We start from the raw sequence: 12497 nt of genomic DNA on the forward strand, positions 1-12497 counted from the left end.
TTGCGGTACGCGGGCCTCTCACTGTTGTGGCCTCTCCTGTTGCGGAGCACAAGCTCCGGACGCGCAGGCTCAGCGGCCATGGCTCACGGGCCCCAGCCGCTCTGCGGCATGTGGGATCTTCCCAGACTGGGGCACGAACCCATGTCCCCTGCATCGGCAGGCGGACTCTCAACCACTGCGCCACCAGGGAAGCCCAAAGTTTACTTCTTTATACTCTAGGATAGCCCTGCCGCGGGCCTCACATCACTGCCTGCTCACTCAATGTCTGACACTTTGTCTAGTGGAAGAGGCTCAGCCCCCAAGAGCAAAGCACAGCGGATAGAAGTTGATTGAGTTCTTTTAAAAAGCTAAAAAGCAATTAAAGAAATACTCTGTTACTTCTCATTCTTAGTACCACTCATAGAACAATTGTCTCCTGGGAGAGCCTGTTGGAATACAGAATTACATGTTTTAGAAGCTTTGGGTACACATCTTTCTCGAGGAAATGGTCTGCACGGAAATAACTTCTTGAAGTTTTCTTCAACTCTCTGAGTCAAATAGAGGATTGAAAGCTCTCTAAAGGAAGGTTTAGGGTTGGTTCCGAAATTCGTACATTGTTTTTTAGAGTTTTAGGGAGTGATGTTTTATAGCACTCATCACTTATCTCATAATTTCATTCAAAGTTGTTTACCCAATTATTGCCTAATTGTCCTCCTTCCATATAGGATGTTACCTCCACCTGGGGCTATTTAAAATAGTCAAAAATTCTAATATGAAAAAAAGAGCAATGGCTGACCATTATCACTGTATTGTAGGTTCATCTGCCATGTTTTTAATGGAAAATAAGTTGAAGACCTGAGACTGAAGAATACACATAATAGAGATGTTACAATGTGGCATCATGTAAGAATTAGGAATTTCTAAAAACTGATGAGAAGTATGAAGCATTGTGTTAACACCAGCTTATTTCTCTGTTGGAAACCCTGATGTCTTGGGTCTGAAAGAATGCTTTTCCTTGTTTTATCAGAAAGGTTTTTTGAAGACCATGAAAATGTTGTTGAAGTCTTATCAGACTGGACAAGAGACACAGAAAATAAAGTGCTGTTTTTGGAGAAGGAGGAAAAATATGCTGTATTTAAAAACCCCCAGGTAAGATAACTTGTATATTGTTAAACCATATAAAATATCCATTTTTTAATGTCACCTGTGTACTCACCAGATCATTCATTATCTCACAAAATATCACAAATGTATTCCTTTCAAAGAAACACAAACAACTCTTAGGCCATATCATATGTAAACTAAGAGCCCCTTGAAGGATTCAGAGAGAAAATAATCCATTTTGTTTCTTTTGATTCAGCATCCAAAATATACCTCTCTATTGACTTATCCTCCTCTTCTGTCCTTATAGCTCATTGGCTACATTAATCCAATATATGTGACGCACTCTGAGCCATTAACACTTCATAGTTTAGAGATACCCTTTTCTTTGTTGTTCATATTTGGTGCTTATGGATGTTGGGATAAGTCAAGAGAACGCCTGGAAAATGTACAACTCTACATACAGTCTACAAAATAAAAAGTGTTGTTCTCCATATTTGTAAAAGCTTCCTCAAATCATGCGTACAAGGATGTCCTAGACTTGTCCCATGGAAATCTCCAGCCAACTGTCTGCACATGGCAGGCAGGGAAGTTTCCTCACACAAAGTTGCATTCAAGCGCTCACCTGGGAAATCTGTTGGAGTTAACCAAGTGAAGAGTAGAGTAGAAGCGAGCATCCTAGGCGGGGTGTGTGTGCAAAGTCTGAGAAGAAAGAGGGAAGTTCTTTTAGGTCATGGGAAATTGTACAGCTGGACCACGAGGAGGAGGTAGGGACAGGGGGTGACAGTCCATTCAGGTAAATTGTGGAAAAGAAACTGATAGAAATAGCATATTGGGGGCTTCCCTGGAGGCGCAGTGGTTAAGAATCCGCCTGCCAACGTAGGGGACATGGGTTCGAGCCCTGGTCCGGGAAGATCCCACATGCTGCAGAGCAGCTAAGCCCGTGTGCCACAACTACTGAGCCTGCGCTCTAGAGCCTGCGAGCCACTACTACTGAGCCCGTGTACCACAACTACTGAAGCCCACGCGCCTAGAGCCCGTGCTCCACAACAAGAGAAGCCACTGCAATGAGAAGTCCGCGCACTGCAACGAAGAGTAGCCCCTGCTCGCCGCAACTAGAAGAAAGCCTGCACTCAGCAACAAAGACCCAGTGCAGCCAAAAAAATAAAAAGAAATTAAAAAAAAAAAAGAAATAGCATATTGGTTAAAATAAAAGCAGGTCAGAAATGAATGTTTCCAATCACCAGTTCATGCAATCATGATTGTAAGAGGTTCGTTTAAAATATATTTTCAGGCTGTTTACTCAGTTTTTAACATTTTGGTTTTTTTGGCTGCGTTGGGTCTTCATTGCTGCACACGGGCTTTCTCTCTGGTTGTGAAAGCAGGGGCTACTCTTCGTTGCAGTGCGTGGGCTTCTCATTTTGTGGTGGCTTCTCTTGTTTTGCGGTGGCTTCTCTTGTTGCCTAGCGCAGGCTCTAAGCGCACGGGCTTCAGTAGCTGCAGCACGTGGGCTCAGTAGTTGTGGTGCACAGGCTTAGTTGCTCTGCGGCATGTGGGATCTTCCCGGACCAGGGATTGAACCCGTGTCCCCTGTGTTGGCAGGTGGATTCTTAACGACTGTGCCACCAGGGAAGTCCCAACATTTTGTTATTTTTATCTTCTCAAAGAACCAGCTTTTAGTTTCGTTGATCTTTGCTATTGTTTTCTTCATCTCTATTTCATTTATTTCTGCTCTGATCTTTATGATTTCTTTCCTTCTACTAACTTTGGGTTTTGTTTGTTCTTCTTTCTCTAGTTGCTTTAGGTATAAGGTTAGGTTGTTTTTTCGAGATTTTTCTTGTTTCAACATTTTGCTGTTTTTAAAAACCCAGCCTCAACCACTCATGCCTGCTTTGCCTGTTTAGCTATATTCTATATTTCTTTTATATGAAGCTGCATTTTCTTGCCACCGTGGGATTCATTCAACTTTGTGGTCATGATTGAGGGGCATGGAGTGTGCCCCACTCTCTGTGGGTGGAAGAGCTCAAGTCTAGGGTTCGTTCTTGCAAAAAAATGATTTATGGAAGTAGAGATGGTGAGTGAATTGTCATCTGCAGAAGCTTATTAGGTGACAGAAGATTCTGAAGCCACTGACAGTGTTCCAGGGAATTGTTCACTGCATTAAGCCTATAGTGTGTTGTGTTTATTCCTAGCATCCCAGTGCCCGTGAGAGCCGGTGGAGGTCCAACACCGCTTAGGACTCACGGATGCTGGAACAGATCCTGGTCTTCCTGGCCGGCAGCCATGGCATCAGGCCATTGATTTACACTCACTTCACTCTCTAATACTTTGCCACAAGCCCCAAAACTTTAGGAATAGATGCCAAACAAGCATAATTGTCTAAGAATCAAATAGAGATAAAATTTAAAAACCTGAAAAAGTCTGAAAAATGACCCCAAAGGCTTGAAGATGCATAAAAACTAAGCACTACTAAATACTTAGTGCATCCGAATGACTAAGACCTGAAAAATAAGTGGTGGGGGAGATTTTGAATCAACGTGTTGTTTCTGCTGTGATTTTGTTCTTGATCAAATTGTTTTTTAACAAAATCATGTGGTCCTAGCAAGACCTCCTTTGGACTGGAGAGCAGCAGGAACAAGGTGATCAAGGGCTTTGTATATCGTATTAAAGACACTGGGCTTTGTCCTGAGGCTTGCAGGGAGCCGTTGAAGGGTGTTGAGTTGAGGGAAGATCAGTGTGATTGCACAGCAGAGAATGGATTTGGAGAAAGTAAAAGTGGCAGCCGCCATGTGATGGAGAGGTGGTTACAGAAGCCCAGAAAGATGATGATGGACTGAAGGGCATTGGGAGGGACTCAGGAGGTAATGGAATTTTGCAGAATATGATGACCGCTTGGATGCTGGTATAATAAGGAGGCATAGAAGCAGACATGGATGACACTGATTCCCCGCTCGGGAATTAGATAGGTCCTGATGCCCTTCCCTTCGGTAGGAAGCATGAGAAGAGAAATAGGTTGGGATATAAACATGATGAACTACATTTTAAACATTGCTGAGTTTCTCCTTCTCCTTCAAAGAAAAATCTCATTTCACCCTCCATAAATTCAGCATGAAATGTACACATTTTTACTTTCGTGTTTTCTATCAGATGGGCAATATTTTATCTATAAATGTCACTAGAGACATGCTTCTAAATTTTTCCTTGTGTTGTTTTTGTCTTCTCATGAGATGAGTAAAAATCTTTCTACCTTTGACATCCCCATCTCACCTGTTCTCCAACTCCAAGGTATTTATTTACAAGGAAAAAGAGAACTGACTGGATTTTGGTCACTTTCCCAATATCCACCCCCCAAACTTACCTTGCATTAAGGGACTTTCCTCTGTGATTGTAAAAAAACTTCTAGAGATAAAGATAGTGACAGGAACTGACTTCTATTAGATAGTATTTGTTCTAAGTTCTTAAGATATCAAACCTAAGAACTTTTTTTTTTCTAACTTTTATTTGCATTTATTTTTTGCGGCATTTATTCCCGGGCCAGAATTTTCTATTTCTTCAGTTTCTTCTGGGATATCTTTTTCTTCTGTGCAGCTTCCTCTTCTGGTTTATGAACAATCTGTTCTTTTTCAGTAAGGCCCATCTCAGTGTGGCAGGGACAGCTCGTGTATGGGTTGATCTGACCATGAGCTCTGTAAGTCCTGTGCTGCATTGTGCAGGCTTTGTTCACCTGGGTTTGCTCAATGACCAGAGAATCTACATCTATGCCCTTAAGTTCAGCCTTACTCTCTGCATTTTTGAGCATTTGCAGTAAAAATTCAGCACTTTTTTTGGGCCACCGACCCTGCGTCCAGCCCCACTGTTTGGCCTGGCCACACCTACCAACTCCGCCATTGTAATGACAGAATGGCACACATTGCTTCTTTATAGAGACATCCTTCAGATTACTTGGTGGCTTTTCGGATACGCATACACGTATTGGCCTGGGCAGTTTCACGAGTGTTCTTAAAGTGAACACGATGAGTTGAACCTCTTGATTTGCATGATTTTGTGGGGTTTTCTGGATCAAGTGAATAGCAAACCATTTTTAGAGGTCACCTCAGGCCGCTTGCTGGAAAAGCCTAAGAACTTATTTACATGGCAGTTTATAACAAAAGGTATGTTTTATCAAATGCAGAGGGATAAACTGATCATCCAGGGAAAGATGGAAATTGCTAGAAACTATTAATAGCTACTCTATGCTAGGCTAGAAGCTTTGCAAGTATTCAATCTTTATAAGAAGGATATATTGCTATTCCTCTTTACAGATGAGAAAACTGAGATTAAAGATAGAAAGGAGGCCTTTGTTTGATCTTAAGACTCATTGGGGACTTTGATGAGTGGTTTCCATAGGTTGAGTCTTCTGTTCAGAGCTCTCAAGACTATAGGAAACCTAGAATGAAATTGGTAGTGACTGAGGACGTCCTCAGACAAGGTAAATTGAATACAGCTAGCAGGACGATATCACAAATGGAAACAATTCATTCAGAAGTTACTACACTGACTCAGTTTCCCACAATGAGAAGAAACTGATTGCCAGAGACCCAGATCAGAATAAGCCCCCATTTATTCTTTTGCTGTCTCTGTAACAGTGGATGCAAAGGCCTGGCCTGGGCCACCATTCCTGAAGAACCGTGTGCTAACAGTCACATTGTTTTACATGGTAAATGACATCCTCTGTGCCCTTAGAGACAATGGTGCCTACTCTCATAGGTCTGCAAGTGTAGATCCCTGGAGTGCTTGAGAGTTCATATTCTGTCTTTCTCCTTGGAATCTGCATTCATGACTCCAAAGTCAGTCTGTTCTTGGCCTCCCCATAGCCTGTTTGATATGTAAAATACAGATTAGTATTTGCAGCTTGACTGAGAAAGAGCTTCTGTGGCCCAGAGTATCAGTTCTTCTGGAAAATTACTAAACCATACAAAATTATGTAAAATTTCATGAAATTTTACAACACTGAAATCCTTAGTACTTAATAGGATTCTCTTACAAACTACTTATCTGCGGGGATAAGTCTAGGCAGGCGGCAGTAAAATGAATGCAAAGGGAGGTTTTGAGCTCAAATATTAGAAACAACCATCAGTAAAGATTTGGGGACATCAGTGGTGTGCTTTGCAGGCACAAGTGCAAAGCACCGCCTCCACCCGTGACTTGAAAAGTAATGTTGTTCACCTGTGTCTCAAGTGTCACCTGCTGACTGTGTGGTCTTAGCAGGCTTTCTGATGACACCTGAATTCAACGTTTCTATTTGTACAACGTGATACAGCTGTACTTCCCACCTCTCAAGGTTAAATCCAGCATGAAAACCGCTTGCAACATCGCGACGTTATATATAAAAGTCAAGTCATTTGATGCCAACCGAAATTCAGCGGTCACCTATAAGAAAAGATGAACTGAAGCATATTAAAAAAATTTAAGAGTTTATTTGAACAAAATTCGATTCGAATCCGGCAGAACCAAATCAGAAGTCATTAGGAGCACTCCTCAGCTAAGAACCAGGGGAGAGACTTACAGAGAGAAGGTACAGAAACCAAGAAAGGAAGTTATTTGATTGTAGCCTAGGTAACTGTTTGTGATTGGATGCCCTTAGGTTTCGGTTTTTTGTAACCTTGAGGCTCAGATTTTGGTTTGCTTACATAGGCTGCCCGGCATTGGAGTCCCCGCAGTCCAGTGGCCTCCTTGTCTAATTAATTTAACAAAAGTTATCTATAATAAGGTGATGGAGAGAAACCAGATCCTGCAAATTTGTGGACCAAAAGATGCTTAATTAGGAAGGAATTTCCCCAGGATGACTGGTCTATACTTAGAGAGGTAATATCAGATCACTTCATTTTTATTATTTTATTTTTTTATTTTTTTATTTTTTTTGCCTTTACCCACCTAAGTTTTATTGTTCTCACTTATGGGGACAGTAATAATTTCAGATACTTAACTATTGCTTTGCATTTTTTTTTTTCTGTTGCTGTATCAATGGGTCTGTCAAGTCATCCCCAAATGGCAGCAAATTATTCCAAACGGTAGGGGGATATGCACCTTCCTTATTTTCCATACTTGGAGAATGTCTAAGTGAATTTTCAGTTTCTTTTATTCAACCCCAAAATACTTTTTTTTTTTTTTTTTAATATTTTAACATCTTTATTGGGGTATAATTGCTTTACAATGGTGTGTTAGTTTCTGCTTTATAACAGAGTGAGTCGAGTCTACATATATATATGTTCCCATATCTCTTCCCTCTTTGTCTCCCTCCCTCCCACCCTCCCTATCCTACCCCTCCAGACAGTAGTATATATATGTCCATGTCTCTCTCTCGCCCTAACACACCTCACCCTTCCCCCTCCCCATATCCTCAAGTCTGTTCTCCAGTAGGTCTCTGTCTTTATTCCTGTTTTACCCCTAGGTTCTTCATAACATTTTTTTTTCTTAAATTCCATATATATGTGTTAGCATACGGTATTTGTCCTTCTCTTTCTGACTTACTTCACTCTGTATGACAGACTCTAGATCTATCCACCTCATTACAAATAGCTCAATTTCGTTTCTTTTTATGGCTGAGTAATATTCCATTGTATATATGTGCCACATCTTCTTTATCCATTCATCCGACGACGGGCACTTAGGTTGTTTCCATCTCCGGGCTATTGTAAATAGAGCTGCAATGAACATTTTGGTACATGACTCTTTCTGAATTCTGGTTTCCTCAGGGTATATACCTAGTAGTGGGATTGCTGGGTCATATGGTAGTTCTATTTGTAGTTTTTTAAGGAACCTCCATACTGTTCTCCATAGTGGCTGAACCAATTCACATTCCCACCAGCAGTGCAAGAGTGTTCCCTTTTCTCCACACCCTCTCCAGCATTTATTGTTTCTAGATTTTTTGATGATGGCCATTCTGACTGGTGTGAGATGATATCTCATTGTAGTTTTGATTTGCATTTCTCTAATGATTAATGATGTTGAGCATTCTTTCATGTGTTTGTTGGCAGTCTGTATATCTTCTTTGGAGAAATGTCTATTTAGGTCTTCTGCCCATTTTTGGATTGGGTTGTTTATTTTTTTGTTATTGAGCTGCATGAGCTGCCTGTAAATTTTAGAGATTAATCCTTTGTCAGTTGATTCATTTGCAAATATTTTCTCCCATTCTGAGGGCTGTCTTTTGGTCTTGTTTATGGTTTCCTTTGCTGTGCAAAAGCTTTGAAGTTTCATTAGGTCCCATTATTTTTTTTAATTTAAAAAAATTTTTAAACCTTTTCAAAAATTTTATTTATTTTATTCAGTTATTTTTGGCTGTGTTGCGTCTTCGTTGCTGTGTGAGGGCTTTCTCCAGTTGCGACAAGCGGGGGCCACTCCTCGTTGCGTGCACGGGCCTCTCATTGCGGTGGCTTCTCTCATTGCAGAGCACGGGCTCTAGGCGCGCGGGCCTCAGCAGTTGTGGCACACAGACTCACACGGACTCAGTAGTTGTGGCACACATGCTCAGTAGTTGTGGCGCACGGGCTTAGTTGCTCCACAGCATGTGGGATCTTCCTGGACCAGGGCTTAAACCCATGTCCCCTGCATTGGCAGGCGGATTCTTTAAGCACTGGGCCACCAGGGAAGTCCTAGGTCACCTCATTTTTAAAGGAGGAAACGCAGAGTCATGAATTCTCCTGCTGGCTGCTGTTACACCCCGCCCATTGAATAGCTACTTTGGGACATCACTGGTTTAGCTTCATGCCCAAGAGGAAGGAACCACATAGGAGTCTCACTCGTGAACCTTGATGAGGTTCCAAGAGCTACTGCTGACTCCTGGGTGTGCAGACACTGCCGTAACTGGCACTGGGGATCGCTTGGTCATGAGAAACTGCTCTACCTAGAACTTTTTAACATGATTATTGAAAGGATATGGAGGCATCTCATGGAAGCATGACCAGGCTTCTCGGGCTGGCACTGGAAAGGAATATTGTGGGGACCACAGTCGAGAGCATCTTTGCTCCGGATCTCCCTCGGACCTCTAGCTCCTGTCCCTGCACAAGCTGTGTCCTTGCCCTCCTTCTCAGTGACCCCCTTACTCTCTTCCCACACAGCCCCTTATGGCTGACCTCTATGAAGGATGCCTCTATGAATGAAGATCAAACTTTGGTGCTTGCAAACCCCCTAGAACAAGTTTGAGAAGTGATGTACCACCTCACACATTTGTATGTTGACATGCAAAAAGATGTTTCAGAATTTTTCATCGCAGGTTTAAATAGATGCCAAGAATACAATGTCCAGCATATTATCAATTTTGGCATTTTAATAAGCTAGCCAGTGGAACCGAAATACTGTTGCAAGGCCATTTGATTCCCAGCAGCATCCATTTACAAAGCACATGAGTAAGCTTTTTTTTAATAGACTATTTTTTTAATATAAATTAACTAATTTATTTTTGGCTGCATTGGGTTTTCGTTGCTGGGCGCAGGCTTTCTCTAGTTGTGGCGAGGGGGGCTACTCTTTGTTGCGGTGCATGGGCTTCTCACTGTGATGGCTTCTCTTGTTGCAGAGCACGGGCTCTAGGCATGTGGGCTTCAGTAGTTGTGGCGCATGGGCTCACTAGTTGTGGCTTGCATGCTCTAGAGCGCAGGCTTAGTAGTTGGGGCGCCTGGGCTTAGTTGCTCCACAGCATATGGCATCTTCCTGCACCAGGGCTCGAACCTGTGTCCCCTGCATTGGCAGGCGGATTCTTAACCACTGCGCCATGAGGGAAGTCCAAATAATAGACTATTTTAAAGAGCAGTTTTAGGTTCACAGTGTAGGGGAATAGAAATACCTGAGGTTAGGGGCAGAGTAGGGACCCTCTAAAGCATGGAGTCAGGACAGGGACCCTTTTGCCCAGGTGGTCCCGCCTCTTTGGGGTAAAGTAGGTTGGGGCAGTAGAACCTTACTGTCCTAATTAAAGCAACTTTGTTGACGAAGCAGCTGAGTTTCTCCTAGTTTCTCAGTCTGGGTGGCGTTGGGAAAGTTCCTCTTCCCAGTTGACTGTAATCACAGGGTGGTCTGCTCATCCTAAAAGAGTGCCAGATGTTCAGATGAACAAGTGAAACTCAGCCGTAACCCAAAGAGTTTTGTTTTCCCAGCTGCGCTGACATACAGCTCCCACTGTGCAAAGACCAGTGGGGGCCCGAAACCAAAAGAGATGCGTGAGGCCTGAGGTCTGTGTCTGGAGAGGGAGACAAACCCTGGTGTTAACATTAGCTGTTCTTCTTGCTAGGAGCCCAAAGAATCTCTTTTTCAGAGAAGGCATTGGGAAAACAAATTAATGTAAGGTCGCCTGCTTGCTGTATTGCTGTTCATTTCTTTTAGTAACATCTTTTATGTTTCTGACTCCAAAATTAATATCAGTTTATTGGAAAAAACCCTGAAAAGTAGAAGAAAGGAAAGTTAAATCATCCACATTCCCACACTCCAACAATCATCACTATTGATATTTCAGGCAATTTTCATTCCGTTTGCTGTTTCTTAACCAAAATTTGGTGGTGGTGATGGTTTATTTGGTTGCACGAGTGAGGAGCAGAGAGAACCACAATGTCACACTTCCCCTCGGGTGTAGAAGGGGACCAGCCACTGTGGGAGAAAATGACCTCATGGCGTCCCTCCTCTTTTCCATCCTCCCTGTCCTGCCAAGGTTCATCTCTGACCATCCGGGACCAGGCCCAGCTGGAAGGAAAATCATACAGGCGTCACATTTACAGCCTCCAGGAGAGGCTCGTATTTTAAAAGAAAGTCTGCTCTTGACTTCAGTGCCCCAGAGCCCCTGACCAACCAGTGTGGGCATGTGTATCAGTCAGAGTTGGAGACATGAACACAACCTCAGAATCCCAGTGGCTTAGAGTAGCAAGTACTTCCTCTGTCTGGGGCCTGCAGGTCATCAGGTCCTCTGTCCACGGCTCCAGAATGTGAGTCAGATCCAGGGAGTTCCACGTGCCTCTTCTTGTCCTCGGACCTGCAGCCACCTTGACACGCTCTCCTGCTGGTGAAAGGCGAGCGTGCCGGAGAATGAGTGGAAACACACAACGCCGCCTCTCTGGTCCTCTGCTCAGATGGAGGCACTGTCCCTTCCACCCACGTTCTGTTGGCTGCAGCAAGTCACGTGGCCAGACCCAACATAAAGGGGCAAGGAAATGAGCTCCGGCCACTTTGCGGGGAGGCACTGCACAGTCATCACTAGATGACGGGCATTGGCAAATTCTGACACAGGGCAGAAGAGAAGAATTGGGAGTGATGGTCAGGTCTCCATCAGGTGTACCCCAGCTCTAGCCAGGCTGCTTGTTCACGGGTGCTCCAAAGGCACCCAGTGTTTTTTTTTAATTGAAGTATAGCTCATTTATAGTGTTGTGTTAGTTTCAAGTGTACAGCAAAGTGACTCAGTTATACGTACATATGGACATATATTCTTTTTCAGGTTATTTTCCATTATAGGTTATTATAAGATATTGAGTAGAGTTCCCTGTGCTATACAGTAGGTCCTTGTTGTTTACCTATTTTATATATAGTTCTGTGTGTATGTTAATCCCAGACTACTACTTTATCTGTCCCCCTCAGCCCCCCATCCCCTTTAGTAACCATAAGTTTGTTTTCTATGTCTGTGACTCTATTTCTGTTTTGTAAATAAGTTCATTTGTATCCTTCTCTTTAGATTCCACAAATAAGTTATACCATATGATATTTGCCTTTCTCTGTCTGACTTACTTCACTTAGTATGATAATCTCTAGGTCCATCCATGTTGTTGCAAATGGCATTATTTCATTCTTTTGATGGCTGCATAGGATTCCATTGTATAAACATACATCACATCTTTATCCATTCATCTGTTGATGGACATTTACGTTGCTTCAAAGAGCCCCAATATTTATCTAACTCTGGGCCTTTTTACATGCTTTTCCTCCTGCCCTGCACGCTCTCTTTATTCCTTTTTCCCTATTTGAATATGAACATCTTTCAAGGCAAAGTTCCAACTTTGACTTCCTCTGTAAGTCTTCCTTAATCATCTCGGTTCACAGTGAGTTCTTCCTCTCTGAAAACCTGTAGAACTTAGCTCATCTTACATTTATGCAGTGTCTTATATGGTTCCCCCATCTACAGATATATAGCCATCTACTTATATTTATCTTTTCAGTGTGATAGAAAGATTCATAAGAACAGTGATATTTTACATGCAAAGGGTACTCACAAATATTTACTCATGGATTGATAAGTGTTTGTTTGATTTACTCTTTATTCCAGAAAGGCGATATTAAAAATGTAACATATTTGCTGTTTCTGTCCTATCCTGCTGCTCTCAAATCTTGCATTTTCAGAAGCTGTGAGAAAAAGAGGCAGGCTGTAACTGAAAGTCTCATTTCCCTTTTTTTTTTTTTTTTTTTTTTTT

General features: G+C 42.5%; 1 protein-coding gene across 1 annotated transcript in view; it reads left to right on the top strand.

The window, feature by feature from the left end:
* APBB1IP (amyloid beta precursor protein binding family B member 1 interacting protein) overlaps window positions 1-12497 on the top strand; it is a 62566-nt gene that overhangs the window by 17396 nt on the left and 32673 nt on the right. Inside the window, exon 6 of the mRNA XM_007471376.1 lies at window positions 1007-1128. Within this exon, the coding sequence (XP_007471438.1) occupies window positions 1007-1128 (122 nt within the window). The remainder of the gene's footprint in view (window positions 1-1006; window positions 1129-12497) is intronic.

The sequence above is a fragment of the Lipotes vexillifer genome, unplaced genomic scaffold (genome assembly GCF_000442215.2).
Source record: "Lipotes vexillifer unplaced genomic scaffold, Lipotes_vexillifer_v1.1 scaffold1049, whole genome shotgun sequence".
Lineage (NCBI taxonomy): Eukaryota > Metazoa > Chordata > Mammalia > Artiodactyla > Lipotidae > Lipotes > Lipotes vexillifer.